This window comes from Polistes fuscatus, unplaced genomic scaffold (genome assembly GCF_010416935.1).
Source record: "Polistes fuscatus isolate 324 unplaced genomic scaffold, CU_Pfus_HIC Scaffold6, whole genome shotgun sequence".
NCBI lineage: Eukaryota > Metazoa > Arthropoda > Insecta > Hymenoptera > Vespidae > Polistes > Polistes fuscatus.
In genome coordinates, this window is record NW_025113140.1 from 4500307 (window position 1) to 4526667 (window position 26361).

A 26361-nucleotide genomic window follows, 5' to 3' on the forward strand; every position below is an offset into this window, starting at 1 on the left:
TTATGAAACGTTTGAACAATCGATAAATATCGCTATCTGTTGATTTTTTTTTTTATTTCATTCAACAGTTTTCAAAACTTTGTAGTAAAATTTAAATTCTTTTTTTTGGATCGACAGATCGATCGATTCCTGAACGATTCAAAACTTTGTGTTTTGTTTGGTTTCATATTACCACTACTATTACTATTTTACATTTGTATACTTAATACAAATTTATCAATTTTTAGAGAGAGTATTGTTATATACGGTTATATTTCTTTGAAACAAAAATATATAAATGTAGTTCAATAAAAGCTTCGATAGTTACGGAAATATCAAATTCATGGAAGCACTATCAGGATATTCGTACAAACTACAATCAGAATATTATATCTATTTCAGTTCTATAAAATAAAAAAATATGAAAATAATTAAATAAGAGCTTCGACGATTCTAAAAAATTATTTTTTTGTCTAATATCAGATTCTTCCATACATCCAAAAAAACATTTGCAAAAATCGGAATATTGTTTAGATTCTTTTATGGTTTGAAAAATCATATAAATAGTTCGATTAAGTGTCAGGCCTTTATGTATCCCTTTTCTCTTGTTCCTTTCTTAATTATATTATTCTTTAAAAAAAATAGTAATCTGGAAAAGAGTGAAAAGTTCGCGATCGTTTCTAAAGTTCTTCCAATTTTGTATGTTACGGTAAAGATTTGAGAAAGTTTCCGTGATTAATCGATGCTAATTTGGAACGTTACAATTCATATGGAAGATTTTTAACATATACCCATAATTCTGAGATAGAAAGTGGAGGGTCAGTTTTGAATTTATTGATTTCCCCTATATCTTTGCCCCAAGGCTTTTCTTACCTGACAAATAAAAAAGACAAAAAAAAAAAGAAAGAATAATAGGAAAAAAAAACCTAAATCTTTTATGGGAAGGGGGTTCATCGATTTATTTCCTTCACGCAGGTCCGAAAATAATCATTTTGACCGTCACCATAGAGAGTGGTATTCCGATCACGAGGCCTCCTTTCCTTCATACCTTTCCTTTACCTTTCATTTCGCACCTCCATAGAAGTACAACTATCGATTTTTTATCTGACACAAGAAGACAAGCATTTTCTTTATTCCATTTCTTCAAAGATTTCAGTTAAAACTCGACAGACTTTAACTTTCAAATCGTGTCAATGTTAACAGTTCCGCACTGATTATTTGTCTATGTCACGATCACGTTTAAACGATTATTTGCCTAATACCAGTACTATTATGATGATGATAATGTATATATGTATTATTTCTAACGTTTTGATTATATCATTTCAAATACGGTATCTACTTTTAATTAGACACTAATCTTTTCATTTACATTCAATCAAGTATTATAAATAAATTAAAATTAAGCTACTTTCAAATTTTTATTCCGATAATTGTTATTAATATTTAAAAGTTATAAGTATATATTTTATTTATGTAAATAATTTTTCTTGTAAAAGAAGTAATAATTTTTGTTATATAATACAAGATTTAATATTAAATTTGACATTTGTTTAAAATTTAATCTACAAAATTTAATTATGATAATAAACTATATTGAAGTAAATATTATTTTTTCGAAAGATTAAATAATTAACAGCAATCACGCATACACATTTATTATAAGAAAAGTATTAATAATATCGTAAAACAATGAGATATCTATTACTATTGTTTAAAGAAAGTAGATATCGACTTGTTCGGTCTATTTCATTCAATAAGACACGAAATTACTTGGAATTGTATTATCGGAATAGTAATTTTCGACAAAACACATAATGGAATACTTCCATGTTATAAAATTACAATCGATCTTAGAGTTATATATATCTTAAACAAAATATAAAATTACTAAGAAAACAAAAACCTCTTTTTATCATTCTTATTCCAATTTATTAATAGCATAAATAAATCTAATCAAAATTATATTTAATTTAGTAATACGTACAAATATATATAATACTTATAAGTATGGAAACACCGGTACTCGTTTAATTACCAAGTTAATGAATTGAATAGCTCTAGCGGAATAATTAGAATAGTTTTATACGGTAAAAGACATTTTAAGTACGATTTAAACGAAGATTATGTCAAAGAATAAAAAATATAGCACCGTTAGTTTAAAATCGATTTGTTTCATTGATCACTGTTCCATATAATTAAAAAGAAGAAGAAGAAAAAAAAAAGAATAAGATACGACCGTATAAAATCGGCATAAGATTGTAAAACGATCGCGTGTTGGTAATCGTTTTGACCGTACTTCTTCCGTGCTCACGGAATAATTACAGATGATTCTAAAATCTCGAATTTTCGTTCTAACTTTACATAATTGTATTTTATTATTATTATATGCTCTGATTTTACTAAGCTAAATTATCGAAATTAGATTCAGAGAAGAGAAGATCGCGAAAGTGAGAGATGTTGTTGGGTATCGTTATGAAAACGATCTTATTCAATCTCCTTTCTATTTCTTTTTCGTATGTGTCTCACTAATCCTGTTATTTTATTCGAACCTGATATTCATCACTATATATATGTATATACATTAACTTGAGAATAAATAATATATATATTTTTATTATGTTCCATATTAAATTTATTCATGAGAAGATTGAAAGCGAAATTTATTGGCTAAATTAAAAAGAAGAAGAAAAAAGAAAAGGTATAATTTTAATCTCCTTTCGATTTGTTCTCTTTTTCTTGTTCTTTTTTTTTTAACTCGTATCTTTTTAGATTCTTTCTTTTCCTTTCCGATCGAATTTATCATCGGATGACAACACGGTGTCATTCTTGTTCCCGTTTATTTCTTTTTTCTTTTTACAAAATCTGACAACCTTTCATTTGTTTGCTTCCATTTTATTTCGATTCAACGTTAAGAATGGGAAACGTACAAAATAATTTATTTCTTCGATCGAGGAGAATCCATTGCTTTTACTTCGATTCGCATTTTGCACACTTTTGCATGTGGATTGACTAACTAAGACAAACGAAGATTATCATACATAGGATGTAATTCAAAAGGTGAATTGTAACTCGTCCGCGTTGGATACTAAGTGGTAGGGATAAAAGCTATATAAGAGAACGCAAGTCGGCATTGGTTTTATAGTTCAGCTATAAGTTCCTTGTGTTGTGTGTGAATATTATCTAGCTGTTTAAACATGGTAAGTCATAATTTTTAAGTGATAGAGTTATGATCCCTTTTTATAAGTAACAACCATTTAACTTGTTGGGTAATAATTTATGCCAGTAAGTGTATCGTGAGCCATTTAGCTAACAAATTATGCTCTTATTTTAAGAGCAAATTTAACGATAAGATTATTTTTTTATTTTTATTGTTATTTTACATTTTTTCATAACATCTTTTATTAAAAATTAATTCAAATTAAGAAGGGACCGCGTATAGAACTATTTTTTTTTTTAATTAATAATTCATTTTAATGAGTTTTTAATATATATAAACATTACTATTTGATCTTAGAAACGATCTTAAGATAAGAAATTATTTTCATCTCGTTTTTTATAATAGTCATCTAATAAAAATTAATGTAAAATAAACGTGACGTATTGATCACTTTTTTTTTATTTTTTAAAGTAAAAAATTAATTATAGTAACATCGTAGAAAGTTGAATATATATTTATAAAAGACTTTTTCGATGGAAAAATCATTTTCATTTGGTAGCATTTATTTCACTTGAATTCACAATTGTCGATAATAATACCCTACCGAAGCTTAAAAATGAAAGTACAAAAAGGGAAAGACTTTTACTTACACGTACGTGACCGAATACACTTGTTTATCGGGTGGTGTCTTCCCCCCTCCCTTCGAGAGTATACCCATTCTTGGTATGAGAGCAGTCTATATAAGAGTGGTCCTTGTCGGATCTTTGACCCAGAACTTGACGTGCAGTGAAAGTATTCCTGGTGCATTTTTACAGGAAAATCACAATGGTGAACAAATTAATAATAGTAAATTAACCTCGCACTCTTGCTATCAACGAGCGTCATCATTTTTATTTCAACTTAAATCGTTGCAAATCTTATTTTACGTATTCGGAGTAATTTTTTATTTGATTTGATTTTTAGAAACTTTACACGATACTTTACGTATTATTCGTCGTTGCTAACGGTGAAAAGAAAATCAATTTGGAGGATATAGAAAGGGATAATTTGAAAGCTGAAAGTAGATCTAAATCAGATGATACCAAGTATTCCTATCAACCTGAAATAAATCAACAACATTATACAACTACGACTTATGTTACACCCCAACCAATTCCAAATGTAAGATTCATTAAATATTATTATTATTATTATTTTATCGTTTATTATTATAACGAGGTGTATTCATTATTTTTAGGTACCACCTGAGGAATACAGGAACCATAATAAATATTCCAATGAAATTTTTTATCAACAAAGTAATCAACCTTTGCAACAATATCACGAATATCAACAACAAACGAAACATATTCCAACTATTTATAATCCTGAATCAACAATTTATCAACCCGAAATCAATGTTGGCAATCAAGTGCAAACTTTGCAACAAAAAGTAGTCGGACAAAAGTTTGGTAAAAATTCGAACAAAGGTATATTAAGCCTTTAACCCTTTTCTTTTTTGTTTATTTACAATTAGAAATATAATAAAATATCTTTCGATTGCAGATAATTTTTACATTGATATTCCTATGAGTCAATTGTTATCATATTACCCACACATTGATTTAAATGGCTTGAGTGGTGGAAAAATTCAAGCTTCCCTTCAAGAGTTATCTCAAGCTCAACAAATTTCGATTCCCTTTTACACTTCGTTATTGAGCCAGAAACAATTGATCACTCCCGTTAAGACAACTTATCAAATTTTACCACAACATATCCTGAGGCAACCTATTCCAGTATCAACCACGTTATTCCCTAAGGTAATTATTCATGTTACAAAATTACAAATCTTATAAAGTATTACAAACAGATTAAAACATTTCTCGTGATTTATATTACATTAGCAAATCAGCTAATAAGTAATGTCAGAAGTTAGGAAAGAATAAAATATTAGATAAAAAGTATGAGACATTTTTTCTGGTAAACAGAAAAATATTAAAAGACAAAATTTATTTTTATTTTAATATGTTCTATTTTTATTTATTAAAATAAAAATACTATATATTGTAGATATTATTTAGTTAGACATAAATTAACAAATATTTTTTTAACACGTTGACTGTCGCGTCAATCATCCGCTACAGAAGTTTTTATGTCGTTTTAGAATTATGCGATTTATTCTCGTTTACGTTCGTCAAGTTTCGGCACTATGTGAGCACAATTTTTTCAATTCATTCACATACGAATATAATTCTATAGCTTATTATTATTAATTAACAGCATGGGCTAAACATTTATTTAACTTACTCGTCAATCCGTTAACAAACACACCAAATTTTCAATAACAAATATTATTTTATTTATTGAAATAATTATTTCAAAAAGACTCGAGATTACTTATTAGCCAATCTAATACACCGTCTAAAAAAAAACCAACATTTTTTATTTATTTTACAAACTATTAACAATAAATGTAAATAATACCATTGAATTATAGTTTTCGAAAGGGCCAATATATGCATCGCTAACTTCGAAGAAACCAATCTCACCTCAAGTTTACGAACAGCCAGAGCAATCATATTCCCAAGGAAATCAATTATTATACACGCAAGCTTACATTACTCAGCCCAAACAACATCGACTACATCAACAACAACAACAACATCACCAACAACAACAACAACAACCACATGTTTCTACAGTGATAAGCAATCAAGGGAATGCCCTTTATACACAAACGACACCCCTTCAGGCAGATCTTTATGTAAAATCACCAGTTTATGTTCAAGATAACTCCCTTCATGGCCAAGTTAATCAATACAATGGTCAAACCGAGCAATCGTATATTTCTTCAGTTCCGGAACAACAACTATCAAAGCAAATCTTGCATGAAGATGAGGAAAGCCAAAGCGTTTCTCAAAATTACGTCAAGGTTCGTTAAATAGAACTTTGGCAATCTTGTAATAAATAGTTTCGATAGTTATTACTAATAGAATGATAAGATCGATCTTGTAGGAATAAAAGTGATTAAATGGAGAAAGCTTGAATAGAATAGTATTTTTGTTATATAACGTGATTTATAGAAAGTTATAGGTCGGATGTGACATCAAGATCACTTTGAGAATGAAGAATTTCTTTTTAATTAAATAAAGGACATTAAGTATGCTATTTTTAAATTGATAAAACTGCTAAAGTCATACAAAATAACTTTTACTTTCTATAAAATCTTGTAATATGTTAAAAATCACGCTACTGCGTAATAAAATTCTTTAACCGTTTTTTTTTACGCAATTTTATTACTATAATATATTCTTTTTTTTTAAATATTCGTTACGTTATTTTATCGGTGTATAAATAATAATAACAACACTTTTTAATTAAACAAATTTACGTTTTAGGTAATTAATATAATCTATACAATATATTGATTTAATGAAATAATTTTGTGTTTTAGGTACCGGAGAAACCAAATTCAGATTTTGTACCACCACAAATATCACATCAGAATTTTAAGCCAGACGTAACTCAATTGATACAAGTTTCTTCGAATACTGAAGAATCGTCTCGAGTCAAAGAGCATATCGTTAGTTCAGGGCCACAAACATTATTGGATACGTATGTTCCAAGTAATCTGATCGCTGCACAGGATTCAGCGAGGTAAGCTTACGCGATAATATTTTTAATCATTCTTTTTCCTCGTGAATAAATATTTTCCCAGATACTTTAGATAACGGGAAAGAAGAAGAAGAAGATGAAGGAAACAAAAATAATTAAATTTAATTAATATTTTATTTCTTTTCTTTTTTTTCACGTGAAATCGCAGATATCGAGAGAGGCCATTGCACTTGGAAAGCGGATTTCTACCTTCGAAAAATAATTATGTGCAATACAAGAAACGTAAGACGCAATAATGTTTGTAAGAAGTATAGTACCATGGAAAAATATACAAAAACACACACACACACGTATATTTACATATATAAACGACTAACGAGCATCAATACATCTGATTTTGATGTTTAACAAAATGTTCGTTTAAAATTGAATGACTTATTTTACCGTTAATTACGACGAACGAAACGAACCATCTTTTAAAAGGTGTCATGTCGTTTCGAAATAAAAAGAAGCAACATCTTATCTAGTCCCTCATCGAAAATCACAATACTTACGTTTAATTTTTGTATTCACTTTACTTACTTGTTTTATATGCATATGCGCGTTTTGTTTGAACAAACGAAACGCGATGTTGTGTTATTTTTTTCCTTTTTAAATAAAATATAAAAAACTCTTATTCTTGTGTTGATTATTTTCATTTAAATAATTCTAGATTAATTGATTTATTTAAATTAATCCTACTAGCCTGATCGATAAACACGGTACGATAACAAATATTAATTTAAAGATCGATTATAAGTGAAATTATTATTAATTGAAAAATATTATTAATTTGTCCAATTTGTTAATACATTTATTTTACACTTGTTATTTATGAGATACTATTTATTGTTTTAGATAATTTATAATAACTTAATCTATTTAAAATATGAACATAAATTTATGTATATGCAAATGATGAGCTCGCGTGTAATGGATTGATACTCCGAAAACACTTACAATTTAGTAGACACGTAAGATTCATTAGAATACATCAATTTTATTTAAATATTAACATATCACTCGAGACAGATTTTTTTATCTATTAAATAAATTCTTACACCTTAAAACTGATGTAAATTATTAGGTGTTGACGAAATATTAACGAACTGTATGAAATTTCTATTTCTCTCGATGGAATCTTAAATATCAAAATTCTTATTGATTTCATTCGCATAGAAGATTCAACAACAACAAAATAAAATTTACTTTAATCTTTAGATTGATTTTAATATTAAAAAAAAAAAAACAAGTCATAGTAATTGGTAATGAAAAATACAAAAACGTTACTTCATTAAGTTTTGCATATTTAAAACATCAACGAATTTTGAATAAGATTCGTTTACGAAATTGTTGAAAGTGGAACGTTCGGAAGGATGGCCATTGATAGAAATTAATTAATCGCATCGAAATAACGTTAAAAATAATGAAAGAAAATGGCGTAGTAATAAATAGAAAATCGACAAGTTTAATCGCGAGTATTGGGAATTAAAGGATTTATCAAATTTGGTAACAGGAAAGTACCGATAATATATTATATATATGTACATGCAAATTTAATGTAATATACATATATATTTATACGATTGGTTTACACAAGGATAGCGAGTTTCAACGAGAAAGCGGATACTGTAAAGATGAGTCGTTACTATACCGATTTCTTTCCTATCTTCTGCTTTTGTTCAATATTCAATAACGATAATAAATATATATGACAGTGTTATCAACATTTTTCTTCGTAATATTTTAAAGATATTATATAAATTATATTTTTTAGTTTGTATTTGATATATTTTTGTTTAAATATTCAAATATTTTGTTCTAATTCCTTGTAAAAATATTTCATTCAAGCTTCCTTCCATGTATTAAAAACATATAAGTAAAACAATCGAATTATTACTATTTTATTAATCATTTTTAAATAGTATTTCTTCAAACTGGTTTTATATTATTTTTAAATTATGGTAACCAATGAATTCGAACGATTCTTGTCTTTTTGATAATCCCACAAACCCCTTTTTTATTTTCATTATGCACTTTGAACTCGAGATTAAAAAAGATGATAGAAATATAGTTATAGTAACTTAGGTTTCATACAAATTTCCTCTCTCTATCTATTTCTATATTATATTAAAATATATATCCTTACAATGGATACTCTATTAATTAAAATTGTATAACAGACAAAATATTTTTATATTACTATATTATTAAAATATTTAAAATATTAAAAATTAATCTAACAAGGTTACAAATAATAACCTACTTTTTATACTTTTTATAATCTTATATAAAACGTATATATATATGTTTTTAAATAAAAATAATTAAATTTATTTAATTATAGTGTTAAAAAGTAATTACTAATAATAATATTAAAATATTTGAAATATCTAAAATACTTCTCTAATCTATTTGATATGAATAGATACGCTACTGGCAGGTGTCTACTGCACGTATCGAACGTGAATATCCGTCGTCTTTGCTGAGGTGAAACTATAATGATGGTGTCCTCCTCGCTCACGAAGCGAGGGCATATAAGGTGGGATGCTGTAGCCTCCGCTTCATCAGTATCAAACAAACACACACGTCAAGTCCACCGAGTCAGGTTGAAGTTTGATCATCATGAAACTAGCTAACATACACGTAAGTACCATACAACTTTTTCATTCATTTTCTACGCTTTTCTTATAGAATAACTACTTCAATGAACGTTCTATTAAGTGTCTTCATTCGATACTTAAATGAACCCTTGCTATGATATGTCCCGTCAAGTGTGTACATTTATATATCACACGCGTGATATGTGTGTGTAAAATATATTTACACATGTTTTATTAATTATTTTCCATTTATGTATTGTATAGAATTTTCATTCATATGTATCTAAACGAATCATTAGCAGAATCAAATACTAAGCATATTTTAAATTCAAGTTTATACAAATAATCGTTCGATTAACATTCTTTACATTTTTTATCTGATTTTCTAAATAATTTATATTAATTCAATCGGAATGTCAATCAGTTTCTATAATACAATTTATTTCATACTTATTTGTAAGTTCATTTATCTATTTCCAATGTTGTATTTTATAAAATAATAACGCATTCGAACACACAATAGGGAAGTAACAAAAATTTTATAGAAATTTTGTTTCTTTGCATTTTAGTAGCACAATCAATAGGATGGTCATTATAGTGAAAGTGTATCTAATTTTTTTCTTAGTTCCTGATACGTATTAGTTCGTTTTAAAGATAACATCCAGAAATATAGTAAATCTTGAGTAAGTCAGTGAAAGTCCTTGAGAATAGAACGAGGATTCTTTGACACAAATTCGACGATACGTTTTGTTAGGTAACTGTGTAATATCACGCGAGAAGGAAGCTGGAGAAACTCTCTTAACGAATGTTTCATTCGTCGATCGGATGTAAAATTAAAAGAGCCCAGGTGTCAATTCGTTACACGTTTATACACACATTCGATATTTGCAATTCTATCTATCCTTTCTCTTACACAAACGTTAAACACGTAGAAATTTACTATTTACATTAGAAATTATTCACTTTTATTTCTCAATGTGTATTTTAATTTAATAATTCTCGAATTAGTTTCAATTCAACATTGAAATTTTATTATTATTATTATTGTAAAATTAATAATCTTTTTAATATGTTTCACGATATTATATCGATTAAAAAAATTACTATTAATTTCCAATACAATTCGCTTTAATTTTTAATATTTAATTAGAAAATTATAATTATATTTAATAAGTTTCGTGTTATTTATTAAATATCATTTGTAAATTATTAATTATAAACCAGAATTTTGAATACTTATCATTTATATACCGGTTTACATGCGGTCAGGAAAGAAAGTAGTGAAAATCGCGAATGCAGCGTATGAAACCTGTTCTCTTCATGAGTTGACCTGAACGATGACCCTGAACAGGATCCGGATGAAGTTCACGTCCTTTCTTTTCAAGGCCATGCGAGTAGTAATATTGCCGTAGTACGCGTATCTCAAGAGTATACAATTTCACGTTTAATCTTTAAATGATTTATACCAAACGTTAGCGCGATTATAAAGTAGCCGAAAGTGTAAATTATATATATATATATATATATCTATCTGGAAGAGTCTCTTCTACAAAACGCTTACGTATTAAAGTAGTAAAGTCCAGTGAAAGTAAGATTACCATTAGCAGAATATCTCGTTGAGATCGATGACCATTGGTGCTACGTTAAAAGCGTGACGCTTTAATAAGAATCGAGACACTTAAAAGAAAAAATAGTGGGCTGATATAACTGACAGTAATGATTTTTGCATTGTTTGTTTCTTGAATAGTCTTATTTTTATTTTTAAATTTATATTAGAAAACGAAAGATATAACAGATATAACTGACAGTAATGATTTTTGCATTGTCTGCTACTTAAACGTTTTTATTTTCATTTTTAAATTTATATTAGAAAACGAAAGAACTTTAATATTTATTCATAATAAAGGTTACTCGTTTGAAATATAAATGGCGTTTATATTAATTTTATAAAATAGTTTTAACAACTCGCATCGCATAAATAAAAATAGAAAAATAATAATTATAAATAAAAAAAAATTATAAGCAATTTAAAAATCGATTGTTCGTATTTGGGTGAGGATTCCCTTTGATATATTTTACAACTTTGATTAGATTTAAAATATTCATTCTTATTTTAAAACATTGTTATAATTTTTATTGCTTTGCAAAGAACTCTCAATGAAATTTAGCTGTAATACAAATAAGATTTTCTCTTTTTTTTTTAAAAACATAGCAACACCTATAGGAAATATTTGTTCATAACAGGATCTAAGCCATATTTGGGATAATTATTAAAAACGAGACACCCGTTATATACTTTTCTCCTTTTCCAGATGAGAAACGTTTCTTTTTAAAATAGGAAAGTTAGTTCGTTCAACCAGAATTCCTCGATCTCGTGAATTATTAATCGTACTTTAATATTATTTTTTTCTTCTTTTTCTTATTTTTTCTTTTCCAGGTTCTTTCTTGCCTTCTTCTTGGATCGGTTATCTTATCGGATTGTGCGAAGAAGAATTTGGAAGAAAGCCAAAATAAATTGGACGAGAGAAAGGGGAATGATTCATCGTTTGTTCCAAAAATTGTTCATGCGAAGGATAAAAAAGTACAGGATCGTTTGAACGATGATCCCGATGATCCACCCGAGGAAGAATTTCCAATTTTACCACCGTTGATACTTTTAGATTTTAATAACGACACGATAGATGCTAACAAGACTAGTGAAGAAAAATCTAAACGAACTGTCAACAATGGATTAGGTTATGGGTTTGAAAAAAATTCATTGTTTTCGGGAAAGACCAATTATTATTTCCCTGCTGGTAAAACAGGAACAACAGTTAGCATCGAGGAATCCATCAGTCCTTTTTTACCAAGAACAATAATCGAAAAATATATCCCAAATAATTCAAATCGAAACGAGGCTAATACATTTATCAATTTACAAACATCTCAAACAAATTATGTACCCAGTACGAAACTTCAAAAGGTTTCAAATTATTACGACACGTACGATTCAAATTATCGAACAAAAAATGAAAGATTACAATCGACCTCCACTCCAAGTTCTATTCCATCGAGTACGCAACGACCACAGAATCATTTCGATTTAAAGTCCTCGAGTTATTTGCTATCAAATTTGAATATTCCCTCTTATCAAGGAAATACCAACATCAATACAGATATTAATGGACAAAGTGGAAGTATATTTCGTCCAACTGTCCAAACTTATGTTGAACGAGGTCAAAATGTATTTCAATCAGCGATACCTACTAAAGCTACTTCACAAAACGATGATTCGCAAATATTTAAAGTAGATTATACAGATCATCGATCAACTGAACAGACAAATCCTAATCATTTTGGATTAAATCAAAATCATTTTCGGATAATACCTTCTTTGAGCCATTCCCAGGGTAGAAATCAAGCTGTAAATTATAACAATATTCATTCTCAGACCTACAATGATCCAAGACAAAGTCAAACAGTTTCAACAACTCCAAATTCATTGGAAACCAATTCACAAAATTATCGATACTTTCAAAACATTTTTAATCCAAATCAGCAGTACTACGATGAACAAGGACAACATTTCAGAGTTGCATCCCATGAACCTTTGGTTTCTAATATTCCAGATTTTAGTAACAATAGAAATCATTATCAAAGTTATGCTGAACAACGGCAAAACGATCGAGCAATATTTACAACACCGAGTCCACAAACAAATTACGAATACGTTCAGAATCCTACCACTCAAGCAAATCTTCCAAGATATACTATTGAAAATGGTGCACGATACGAGAATAAAATTTTCTGGAAGTATCCAGATGGCCGAATTTCTCATGAACCACCTGCAACTTACGTCGAAACTTACACCGAAGATTCAACTGCGAGTCCACAAATTTCGAAAATTCAAGAAACTTATGTTGAGACAGATCTACCAACAGAATACAGTGTTCATGCACAGGGTCCAATACAATTTCCAATAGCACCAGAAATACCCTCACAACAGAGTCAATTCGTATCATCTGAATCATTGTCTTCGAACTTGTCACATCAACAGGCTTATAGAATTGGTTATCAGAATTTAGTTAGCCAAAGACCGAACGTATTACTCGCACAGAAAGCAAAAATGGAATATACAACACCGACAGCACCCTCATTTGTAACCACAACATCTTTTTCGACTACCAGAAGGCCAATATTTACGACTAAAAAGAAACAGGATCGTAATAATTTATCATTGAGTTATACAACCACAGCACGACCAGTTTCAAAGTACATGGTAAATGGACCGAACGCTGAATACGTCGATACTACGGAATCCACTTTAAAACTAAAACCAGGTGAGTTGACAGCTCACGTTTTAGCACGATATAAGCCAAGACTTCAAAATTATTTGAAAAAAATCTTTACAGCTAATCGAGACACAGGAAATAAAGGAAAACAACAAAGTAACAAGAACCTCAACGATTACAACCATCTTCAATATTCTGATCTTTTGAGTTACAATCCATCGATATCCCAATACATCAAAGACCCATCATCAATATTAAACGTCCGACCAACTTTCGTGCAGGCTGGAAACTCATTAGTACCTGTCATCATTCTCAGAGTAGACGGTGTACCACCAGTTCAACCTAAAACTACATCCAATATCAATTTGAAAGCACTTCTTCAAGAATATTTAGTACAATACGCTAACAGTATAAAGGAATTAGCTAAACCAACTAATTATGAATTAGGTATTGAACAATTTAGTCAAACGCAACGCACCATACAAGCTGGTAATCGTTTACTTCATTTAGCCCGACAATCACAAAACGAGAACATCGAATCTTCATCCCCGTCAACTTATCTATCAGATTCTTACCCTGTTCCGAATAATTACGAAGAAAATATATTTTTAACTGGAGAAGAAACTCGTCCAATTGGTAAATTCGGTGATCGTACCAACGTAAGACCAAAAACTAAAAGCGTACAAATAATAGATGATCCGAGAATTACGACTTACAATGTTAAAAGTTAAAAATTGTGTGATAACGAAATAGTTATCCTGTCATAGTCTTTATTATCATATTTTTGGAAAGAACTATTGACAGAGATGATTACGGAATTTAATGATTTCCGTGTTGACGCATAAAGTATTATGGAATTAATCGTTTTTTATTAGATTTTACTTTGATTTAGTATTTAATAACGGGATTGTGCAATATGGCCTATATTCGTATATTAAAAATCTATATATTACTATATATACATTTATATGTATATGTATGCAATTTATTGATAGTTAATCTACAATCAAAGTCTCCTATAATCAAACCAAATGACGAGTAAAGGCCAATACTCAAATATTTGACGTACCTGTTTATTGATTTACGAAACCACGAATATTTGTTCGACGAATTTACATGATCTAATCGAAGTAACATTCTCTTTTCCTTGAAAACATTTTCAACAAAGGAAAAGAAGAATATGTTATACACCAAACAGCGTCACTTCGAAAAGGTACCTTGTAAAACTTAGCTTGTATTTATGATGATGATGATGATGATGATTTCAATTATAAGATTAGAATTTTTGTATGTTCAGAGTTCTTATCTTGCTATAAGGAAAGTACATTTTTTTATTCGTGAAAGTCACACCTCTCTTATAATCTTCCTATTCACTTAACGTTAATAATTGCATGCGTATGAAAGGGACATGATTGAGAGATTATAGTAAGTATTATATTAAAATATCATTAAGAAACCATATTTGGTGTTAATTAAAAATATATTCGTAAAAAATAATTAAAAATCTTTTTAATTGAATTTATAAAATATAATATTAAACATTAATTAATGAAATTTAAATGAATATTTTATTATTAAATTTTCAATATTTTGTCATTTTTAATTGCGTATTCGTAAAAATTGCAAGAAAATAATTTGTATAAATCTTTGTAAAATTTCTAATTAACATAAACATAATAAAGATAACAAGCTGTAACCATATTTGGTTTATCTCATAATTGTGTTGAAAATTATTCAATAAAAATAGTGCGTGGATAAATAATTAACAATCTTGATAAATCAAATTGTTCTTAACTGCATTTTTATCGTCTATCAAAGAGTCAACTAATTAACATTAATTGTCGACGAGAAGTAAAAGAAAGAAAGGAATAAAAAGAAAGAAGAAATGGTCCAAAGTGATTGGTCGATGTTTAATTCTACGTTTTCACAATAGCAAGTGAGTAGCGAGCTACCGATGATATCTTTTATAATCTAAAGAAGAACAAATTAACTAAAAGCAATTAGGCAGGTAGATGTTCTATCAAAATCGGAAAAGTAAATGCGCGTGTGCGCGAGTTTCACACAAACGAGATGAGAGTACTACCGTATCTATGACTACACAAAAACTATTAAAAATCCTTTCCATCTTGTAAAACGTGTTGCATCGTGAGGAACGCGTGCATCGAGCATAATGCGTGTGTTTTAGAGCGCATAAAACTATTAATCGAAAAAATATTGACCGTTTAACTGCTACTAAATTTTCTTTCCACATTTATATTTTATTTTACACATTTAGAAATAAACGCATCTTCGATAATTATATTTAACAAAATTGAAACAATTTAATAGAATGCTATGAAATTTAGGTACGCAAAAAAAAGAAGGAAAGAAATCTTTCTCGTTCGTAATTAATATAAAAATTGTATACTTTTTTTATTTCCGCAAGAAACATATATATGAGATTTCTTTTCAACTTGCTCGGTTAATAACGTCTTGTTATAAAAAACCACTTATTTCCGATCTTATTTCCGCGCGTACTATTATTTTACACATGGTTTTATTTTTTATTTTATAAAGATACCATAAATGTTTAGTTGTAGTATCCTGTATATAATAGGAATCGGACAACATTTTTCCTTTGCACGGTCGCGTGTCGCGAATGAAAGTATCCTTCTCTGTGTACGGTGCTTCTACGTAGGATAATATTTAGAACGATATTTTTCACTTGGTTACCAGAGTGTATAAAGAAAATCGCATATCTACTATGTGGCTCAGTTCTCGTGTGGAGCTTTACCTCGAAGGGTCTTTCTTATTTTTCTCGTGTGTCCAATAGTTTGATTATTTTCGAACAAAATAACATCAATTTTTCTATTCGAATTATTTTGTGATAAGTACCGCAATTTTCCAAGTTTTCGTTTGATATCATCTTTTTAATGGGAAGAAGCTACCAAGGAAGATCGTAGGGAAATGTTTTTATATTACGTAAGTAAATAATTTCTTTTTTCTTTTTTTTCAAAAAGTACATTGTATCGACATGATTATCTCATTGGTTACTTCTGATAAGATTAAATTCAACGAAAGTATTATTATTACGAATAATATTATTTTTAGTATTTAATTTTATTTAAGAATTATTTAAAGGAAAAGTTGAGTATCGGATAAAGAAGATATTATTCGGAATTAAAATGACACACAGAACGTTGATAATGGACTTTCTAAAGATTAATGAACATACCACCGAAGTAATTTCATTTACCACTCTAAAAATAATTGCTAATCCAAATAATATTTGTATTCGTTAATGAGATACGTAAATGCGAGTGAAAACAGTTTGTAATTATATATCGAAGTGACAAGTTTTTCTTGGAAAAATATAATAAAAATGAATATAAAAAAAAATAAATACAAAAACAAACAAATAAAAAAAATAGATAAAAGAAATGTAGATAAATTTGAAAGAATATTATTTCGAGATACATACATATATTCCACGCTTTCGGAAATCGTGCTAGGTATACTACATAGAAAGTTGTTATACGTATATTTCTATTTCTTTTTTTCTCTCGGTAATCTAATTTATAAGGAACGAACATTACCGCTGCGAAATGAATTCTTATGTTCGTAAATTGGTAGGAAAGTCTATAGAAAGATTTGCTCCTGTGCACATCCAGTACTTGAATACATACAACACGCACTCTGCTTTTGCACATTTTTACTTTTACAGTCTTGTTTTATTTTTCTGGGTCAAAACCTTGGACTTTCCACTAATTCTCGTAGATATCATCGTTCCATTGAATTATTATTCTAACGTACTTTCTTCTAAAGTTTCATTTTTTTTTAATTCTTAATTTTTATACACATTCAATCATGCAACAAAAGGTTACATCATTTTACCCCTACACAAAGGTCGAATGATCTTTTTTTTTATTTTTTTATTTTGAATGCAAATACTGCATTCAATTGTCATTACTTATCTTCAATTGTTGATTATTATATAAAAAATTATTTTATTTATTATTCGCTATTTCTTATACTTAATTGCAGAACGTTTGTTAACATTGTTATCGTTTAATTTTAATTAAAATTTTATTTTTTTTAACAGATCATTGTATTGTTCCTGTGTTGGCCAAATGCAAGAGGATCTGACAATGAGGAATCTCAAGATGAGACAATTTTGGATCAGCTTGCAACAGCTTCCGAAAATATTCGGACATTTGTTAAAACTGTCCCACCCCCGATTGATACTTCGATCGATTATGAAAACTCAAACGGGTTTATACCGATGACACCTGCCACAATTACACAACGTTATCAGCAACACGTTGAATTCATCACTGCTACGACACTGAATCCAAGAAACGTATACGACGATCAAGAAAATTCATCTAAACCAGCAGAATTTATTCTTAATGTTAATAGAAATATTCAGAAAGACAGGGAAAAACTTGAAAATGATTTAGTTTATTCGCCGGAAGCAAGAATCTTTCTAGATTTACCTCACTCAGGTATGAATCGCAGATCATTTGAATTTCAAGACGATCAGAATACTTTTGAATTATTAAAAGTTCACAATGATACGCCAGCGATAGCTAATTACAATGATTTTTACGAATACATAGATGATTTAAGTGAACCCGATGACACCGAGACTGACAATTCGTCAATTAACGAAAGTAAAAGGGATCGAAGAAAAAGAGTTAATAGTTATGCGACGAGTTATGGTACCGTGAATGAACAAAGTGCTAAGACTCAAGAGAACGTTTACGATCGCTATCATTCTTACGGTGCTACGAAGGATGAGAAAAGAACGATTCAAAAACCAGAGAAAGTAACGAGTAATTACCATCAGCGGAATACCGTGAACTATAACGGTCATGGGCAGAGTACTACCACCAGGCAAAAAACAATTGAGACATCGACCTCATCAAGGACGAACTACGAGGACGATGATTCTAATAGAAAGAGTGGAAATTATCATGATAGCTCATCCTCATCATCAAACGGATCTAAAAATCGGCATAAATTCATGAAACCTGTAGTGGTTGTAGATCCCAATCAGTATAAGATTGAATTGAATTTTGATAGACAATCGTCAAGTAATTCTCCGAGTCCTGTTAACACTGATAATCATTTAAAAAATTCTGATGCGATTACTGCTGAATCATCAAATGTTTACAATAGATATCGTCAGGAAGCAAGAGGACGCAGTTACGATCGAGATGATTCTAACGATGATTCAAATGATAGTTTGGATTATATGGATTATATAGAGAAACCCAGAAGAGTTAGTAAGAGTAAAAGACGACCATACAACGTGGAATCGTCCAGGAGATTACCGAAGGAACATCGAACAGTTACTGAGGACAGTATGGAGATCGAAAATTACAGGAAACGACCTAGCTCGACGAGATCGAAACCCCATCGACAACGTGGACAGTCAACTGCTTGGGTCGATGATGATAGGAATCGTAACGAGGATGATAGTACCGAGGAAAGAGTTCAAGAATCTAGAATGCGTGCATCACAAATGAAACATCAAAAATCGCAAAAACAGCAGAATGTGAAATCTACGTCAAATAGCGGATGGAGACAGTTAGGACCGAATATTGAAATTTCTCATTCAAATGGTATTGAGATTAGTCCAACGGACAAATCAAATCTCGTAATACCAGTTGGTCTAATGTCAATAGCAAACTTTGATCACGCTACTGCACTTGGTAACAGTCAAGGATTCGACGTTTCTAATGTGGTTTATCAAAATCTTGTAACACCTACACCAATTGGTACAGTTAGCACAGCTAATACACCGCTTCTTGGTCCACATCAATCAACCATTGGTCAGAACATAGTAACAGCATCGAACGTGCCAAGGACTTTAACGAATTTACCAAATATACAGAACGTTGGTATATCTACGCCAATACCGGATATTATTGTTGGTCAAAATAGTTTCCAAAATCCTACGCATACTGTGCTCGTTCCACACCAAACAAATTTTCCTAACAAAATTACATCAAATTCGAATGCTCAGTATGTTTCTAGTACTATAACTCCAATATTCGCTGTCACGACTAGACTAAATCCAACTTTGCAAAATGTACGTGTTCAAAACCTACCAAATAACGTCACTCCTCGACCCGCTTTTGCTACTACCAGTCCTACTTCTAATTTACAACAAATCATGGTGAATCAAATGCAACAAGGGATTTCACATTTGTTTGTTCCACAATCGACCATTCAAACCTTACCTAATCTTCTCCAAGCACCGGCACAGACCAATCCTGAATATAACATACAAGTTAATCCTCATGGACTTCAAGGCCAAAATGTTATCTCTCAAGGTAACTTTCAAATTCCTAATTATCCTATACACACTGCTACAACACCATCCCCTCAATTTACACCGGTAACCCGAGTTAATCTAATCACGGCAGATTCGCAAAGCAAAAAGACTTTTATTCCAGCCTCGGGTGGAAATATTTTAGCTTCCGCAAGTTTCTCGGTTGGACAAAATTCGCAAGTACAATCTAATGATAATAATTATGTGTCCCAAGCTAATCTTAGACCAATATCTCAAGAAAATTCATATCGAGTCATAAAAGACGACAACAATATGTCGAAAACAAAGACTTACTTACAAACTGCAAGTTTAGTACCTTTTTATCATCCAGTTCCTCCACTGGATGAGACAAGTCTGAACCAACAAGCGTCCCAAAACGTTCATAATATGAATTTTCTTTTACCACGATTACAAGAACAAAATGCGCAGTATCAAAACGTTTTACACCAATTACAATTGCAATTGCAGCAAGGTCAAGCTACAAGAAATAATAAATACACAAATTACCCTTATCAAACCAGCGATACTGTTGGCAGTCAAACGATCAATAGCGTTAACATAGTCAATGCACCACAGGACAACAATTTTGCACATCTTCCAAAAGTTGGGGCTAAAAATGTTGAGATTATAAACCCAAATATTAGACCAAGTTCAGTGGACACTAGTATAGTACATCCTCTTCAAACTCTTCATTACCCTATTATAACAACACCGATACCAGTTGTAACTTCAACACCGATATCATTGATAACACCTTCACCGAGTTATATAGATTCTGTAGCAGAAATTGAGGCAAAATCAAATCACCCGAGTACTTCAACGATGGACATGAAGACGTCACAAAATCAAGAAAAACCAATCTTTAATCCGATCAATTTTGTTCCTAACACTGACGTAATCAAAAATCAGAATGTTCTCAACAGTAAACTGCAAAATCAGGATTCACTTCAGCAGCCCTTGAACTTGGTCCCAATGATGCCAGAAGGAAATTTTTATAAACCATCATTCGCAGCCCAAAGTGAACTATTAACAAAACCCAAATTAACAACTGATTTAGAAAAATATGCTGAGGAAATGTTTAAGGAATCATTGAGAACAATTTATAACTCACAAAAGTGGAACAACGATAGAAAGGTTCAGTCGTCGAATAATAAAACTCACGTCGAACCGAACGATATCGCAGCATTGAAAAATGAATTGATGAGATTGAAAGCAACATTGCCAGATACCACGAAACAGAATAAAGAAATACTTGAAGCTTATCAGAGCGAGAATAAAATCCGAACGACCGAAGCGAGCAAATTGGCAAGTCCTGGGAGCGATCAGAAGAAACCAGATCCATTTTTAGCGACTTTGGAAGAGTTGCTGAAAACACAGCCAACAGAATCCACACACACGCGTCATGGACACCGACACAAACATAATCGCAAACGACCATACTCATCAAATACGAAACATTTGAGAGATTTTCTGACACCCCCGAAACCAAATTCGTTTCATCCGACGAGTCATTTTCATGAAAAACCTAGCAAGAAGAGACCAGGCTCATCCCTACCAAGATTTAATCATCATAGTCATAGTCACTTCGAAGGTCCTAGACATAGCAAACCAAATGCACTAAACTCGAAACCGATTGGTCCGGAAGAATCAGCAAGTAACATTGACGGAGTACGTGTAAATCGTCCTAGTTACTCCGATTTTTGGAAACCCTCGTCGACCGATGATTACCCAACCTTTACAACATCAGCACCAACTGCTGATGACATCAGTAAATTCCTTAAAGAACTTAGATCTTCGAGTAGCGCTGAAAGTAACAAGTATGATATTAATCATCCTAGAATGCATAATCTTCTTGCTTTGTTGATGAAGAACAAACAATTGCCATCTGGCAATAAACCTAATTATTTTCGTAATAGGGATCAATTACGTCAATTTTTTGAAGACGAGAAACGAAGGTTACAGGAACAATTTTACAACGATACTTTAAGAAGTTATTTGGACAAAAATTCCAATGATGTTTCTTCGCGTATGATGCCTAGGTCAAGTAACATTGATTCTAACGGTGCCGCGTAAATTTAATGAAAAATTTACTAGGTGAGAAATCAAATTAGTCGATTCCTGTAATTGCGATGTCATATTTATTACGACAACGACTATTGCAACGGCTTGTACTCGTGTACAAATAATATTCCTAGAATTAAGTAGTTAAAATATGTTATCTGTACAACAAAACAGTTAATATCTTTTTTCATAAATTATTATAACATAAAATGGATTCAGGGAATAATCAAAATTAAACGTCGATTGGGTTTTTTTCTGTTTTTCTAGTTACACACACACAGTTCATAATTTCTCAATAAAAATATCTTTGTGCTTATTCATAAGCAATTCTTTAAGTATAGGAATATTCGTATTATATTAAAACAAAAAACGATAATATCGTTATTGTAAATATTAATGTAAGACAAGTAAAAAATATTAAACTTCCTATAATTTATATAAAAAAAAAAATATTGCTGACTGTTTGGGTATGTATGTGTTAGTGTGTGTTATCAAATCATTTTCCTATCCGCCGTTCCGCATTGAAAAAAAACTAATTTTCTGGTTCGTATTTGTGAGATTTTCTTAATCATAAAATATGTTTCGTAATAGTTACAAGTTAATGTCAATTTCCTAATGTATAATCATATTCAAAAAATTGATTTAGCTACATTTTTCTATATGTAAACAACATATTTGCATATATCAATTGGATTGCACGTAAGGCTCGTGCTGATGGATATCTTTAATACAAATAAAATAGTTCATAAAATCGACTAAAACTTTCTGAGCAACCTAAATTATGATACCTATACATGCATGAACAAACCATACCATTACAAATAATATACGCAATCATGAAGAAGTTAATGATGAGCCTTAGATAGTTGAAATATTGGAGAAGTCGTCCATAAAACAGAAAACTCAGATTCCAGTCCCAATGACAACATAAAAATTATGAACCTAACATAAATGATTTTCTCATAAGGCATAGAGTTAACGGATAACCAAATAAATGTATATCAGTAAAATGAATGTTACTTTTGAATATATATATATAATTAAGTTGTCTAGAAAATCTATTCTGAATAACAGTTACATAGAAATAATAATATAATATATAGAAAATAAGAAATTTATAATGATTTATTTCCTTCTTAGGAACATTTTCCGATTTGATGTACGTTATATGAAGGTAATAAAATTATTAAAGCGTGTCCCATTTGACGTGCATCGAGGCATTAAATCCGCTTCCTGCGGCAGTGAAGGAACTATAATGTAATGTCTATGATTTATTACTTCCCTACGATGCTGTAGGAAATGTATTGGGTGAAGGTGAAGGTGAAAAAGAAATTTAAGAAATATATTTGAAGTATTAATTATTGATAAAAGAATAATCTTGTTATATACATTTCTTTCTCACAATATTCCTCCAGTATTGTCTAAATAAAAATACAAACAAAAAATGTAATACGAAAAAGTTGATCAGGGAGAGTAAAAGATAAGACAGTACAATAAAATCGAGCCGTTCAATTGACGTCATGGACCAGAGAAGAAGAAAGAAGAAATTTACTTCGCCTTTTTTTTATCGACACTTTTTGTTTAATTTAGAAATGGAGTAACCCATTCTGTTTCTTCGCATCACTAATCACAGAATATAAAAGAGGAATGAATGCCGCTCGCAGCCAGTTAAGATCGATCATTGGTATCAACTTGTACCTGTTAACAAATACAATGTTGGTAGGTCAATGCAAATATTTATTTTGTAACTTAAGCCATTTCTACATAAAAACGATAAATATTTAAAGTTAAATAATTTGAAATAAATTTTGCAGATTTTTTACATAATTGTTTCAATAGTTACAATAACTAAAGCGTTAAATGTACCAAATTCGTCAGAAGAATCAGAAGATTTTAAATCATCTAAATATGTACCATCATCTTTAGATGCTAATCAAAAATCATTTAACAGCGAAGAAAGTACCAAATCGGTAACATCTAATAATTACAATCCTGGGCCACGTTCGCAATATCATCAACGAATACCAATTAATCAGAATCCAGCTACAGATGGGTCTTTTTTATCACCTTATCAAGCAAACCAACCCTATGCAAACCTGGGACAATTTTCAACACCATACTTTGGGCAAACATTCATTAATTCCGAATTAATGAAACCGACGATACAGTACAGAACTGTAATGCCATCTAAAATCCATAAATTACAAGAATCAAGTACAAATTTGAACGAGGATAATCAGAAGAAACTTGTAGAAGATATGTTTGGTATGCATTACGAGAACCCATTTTTAATAAACCATAAGTTAAGTTCATCATCGGACATTTCAATTCAAAAAGAAGTTCCTGCCAACAAGGTTCAATTACCGATATACAGGACTCAATATCCAGGACCTAAAAATTCAGAATACATTTTTACTTATCCAGTAAATCATCAAAGTGAATCTACTCAAAAATTATCGCAATATTATCCACAAAAGGAAACAACTGATATGAAGAAAATAACATTGCCCGTAGTACGAGTTACAAATTCTGAAAATTTACCAGACTACCTGAGAACATTCGAAACCCAGCCAGTGCTTTTAAACCACAACCTTAATTACCAACAACCTAGCTTAAATTTCGGTATCATCGATGTAAAAGATAAATCGATAGGGCAAGGAAACAATATATCACCTTTCCAATCGTCCATTTCGAGCTTTCAGGGCCAAGTGATTCCTATTCAGACGGCTAGCAGTACTCCAGAGTTTCCACAATACAAAGGAGCTACTGTATCACACTATCCAGGTTCCTCCGATCTTGCAAAGATACCACGTACCTATGAACCTCTTCGTACACAACCACAATTACATTTCCAAACCGTGCAACCTTCTCGTATTATTAATCCTTATCAAAAGGTGAATCTGAATACTAAACCAGGTGGTGAGATACTCGAGGATGTTGATATAATTACAACTAATCCACCACCACCTTTAAAAAATGACGATGAAGATGATTTCGAAGATGAAAGTACGTATTAATATATATTGTATCATTTTATTTATATATTTATGTTGGTAATATATTATTGTAGGATACAAAAGTGTTGAAACTGAGTATGGTCATAATTCAAACGACGAGGAAGAATATTCGGCAAAACCATCGAAGGAATCATCCTCGGAAAGTGATTTTGTTCCTTCAAAATCATTTCCATTTAAAGAATACGACGAGAAATTTGGAAAATATTCAAAGGTAAATAATAAAGACGACGATGATGACGACAAGACGATCTCAACCAAGTTTGTAAACTACTCATCGTCTGAGAACGACGATGATGGACAGTCTTCTAAATATAGTAATGATCATGAATCAGAACCTCATCGTTCTAATTACGAAGATGAAGATGAAGATGGGAGTGAGAGATACGAGAGTCAAAGAGAATCAGAAAAACCGAAGAAGAGTAAATATTTTAGGAAGGATTATGATGACAAAGATTTTGATGATTTTTACAAAAAATCAATAACTAAAAATAGTAAGGAAGATTAATATTTATAATATAGATATAGTTTGTGCGCGATGCCAAGGTCTCAATGTCATAAAAATAAATTTATTTATTAAAAAATTTGATTAAAAAGTAATGAATTTTTTAAATGACCTTGAAACCTTCGGCCAAATTTCTGCATATAAATATATATATATAGATTGTAGTATATTTTAAAATTATTTATCATAATTTAATATTACAGAATATAATCGTAAAGCACCAGAATTAAAATATCAAAAAGGTGGATTCCTCGATCATAATAAACAATCCAATGATGAAGAAAACCATCCATTTATCTACAACCAGAAGAAAAATTCTCGAAAGTTTTCTGACGCCAGAAAAAGAGCTACCGAAAGTGTATCTAACAATCCAATAGGATTGACTAATAATAGGGGATTTTACTTTCCTACCATACCTAATACTAAACATCGATCATTCGACAACGAGAAAGTATTTCATGATTTAACAGGAATTTGAAACATAAAAGTTCAATCAATTAGTTGTAAATTAAAACTAATTTAATATATATATTTAAGTATCTCCAGTAAATTTAAAATAAATTAATTTTGAAAATATTTCATTTGTATTATGTACATCAGAATTACAATTTTTTATGTTAAACGACAGAAACAGAGTCTTTTTCATTCTTTCACACAATCCGTCTAACAAATCATCTAACACTCTTCAAATATAATACTTTTACAATAAGAATAGCGTATACCGTATCAAGTGAGAGGAATATTATCTGATATTCGTCAACGTCATTTTCACGATAGCACAACATTTAATAATAAGACAAGTAAAATGCGTTTTAG

General features: G+C 30.2%; 3 protein-coding genes across 3 annotated transcripts; all 3 read left to right on the forward strand.

The window, feature by feature from the left end:
- Positions 1-3964: 3964 nt before the first annotated feature.
- LOC122523248 (adenylate cyclase, terminal-differentiation specific-like) lies at positions 3965-7050 on the forward strand. Its single transcript, XM_043644907.1, has 7 exons — positions 3965-3985; positions 4103-4339; positions 4377-4608; positions 4685-4938; positions 5616-6050; positions 6573-6775; positions 6942-7050. Exons 1-7 carry the CDS (start codon positions 3965-3967, stop codon positions 7027-7029), a joined length of 1470 nt encoding a protein of 489 aa, XP_043500842.1. The 3' UTR covers positions 7030-7050.
- A 4906-nt stretch (positions 7051-11956) lies between these two features.
- On the forward strand, positions 11957-15107 carry LOC122523250 (the record flags this gene model as incomplete). The annotated part of the gene is made up of 2 exons (XM_043644908.1): positions 11957-13694; positions 13767-15107. Coding segments are annotated over 2 exons (2349 nt in total), but the record flags the coding sequence as incomplete, so codon positions are not given.
- A 1724-nt stretch (positions 15108-16831) lies between these two features.
- LOC122523251 lies at positions 16832-26023 on the forward strand. The gene is made up of 6 exons (XM_043644909.1): positions 16832-16867; positions 17728-22009; positions 23866-25032; positions 25097-25254; positions 25345-25534; positions 25749-26023. The coding sequence occupies exons 1-6, from the start codon at positions 16832-16834 to the stop codon at positions 26021-26023; spliced, it is 6108 nt and encodes a 2035-aa protein (XP_043500844.1).
- The last annotated feature ends 338 nt before the right edge of the window (positions 26024-26361 follow it).

Coding starts and splice junctions, on each gene's coding strand:
- LOC122523251 (XM_043644909.1), top strand. CDS start 16,832: ATGGACTTTCTAAAGATTAATGAACATACCACCGAA. Junction 22,010..23,865: donor GCGTATGATGCCTAGGTCAA/GTAACATTGATT, acceptor TTGTTTCAATAG/TTACAATAACTAAAGCGTTA. Junction 25,033..25,096: donor AGATGATTTCGAAGATGAAA/GTACGTATTAAT, acceptor ATATTATTGTAG/GATACAAAAGTGTTGAAACT.
- LOC122523248 (XM_043644907.1), top strand. CDS start 3,965: ATGGTGAACAAATTAATAATA. Junction 3,986..4,102: donor TGGTGAACAAATTAATAATA/GTAAATTAACCT, acceptor TTTGATTTTTAG/AAACTTTACACGATACTTTA. Junction 6,776..6,941: donor GCTGCACAGGATTCAGCGAG/GTAAGCTTACGC, acceptor GTGAAATCGCAG/ATATCGAGAGAGGCCATTGC.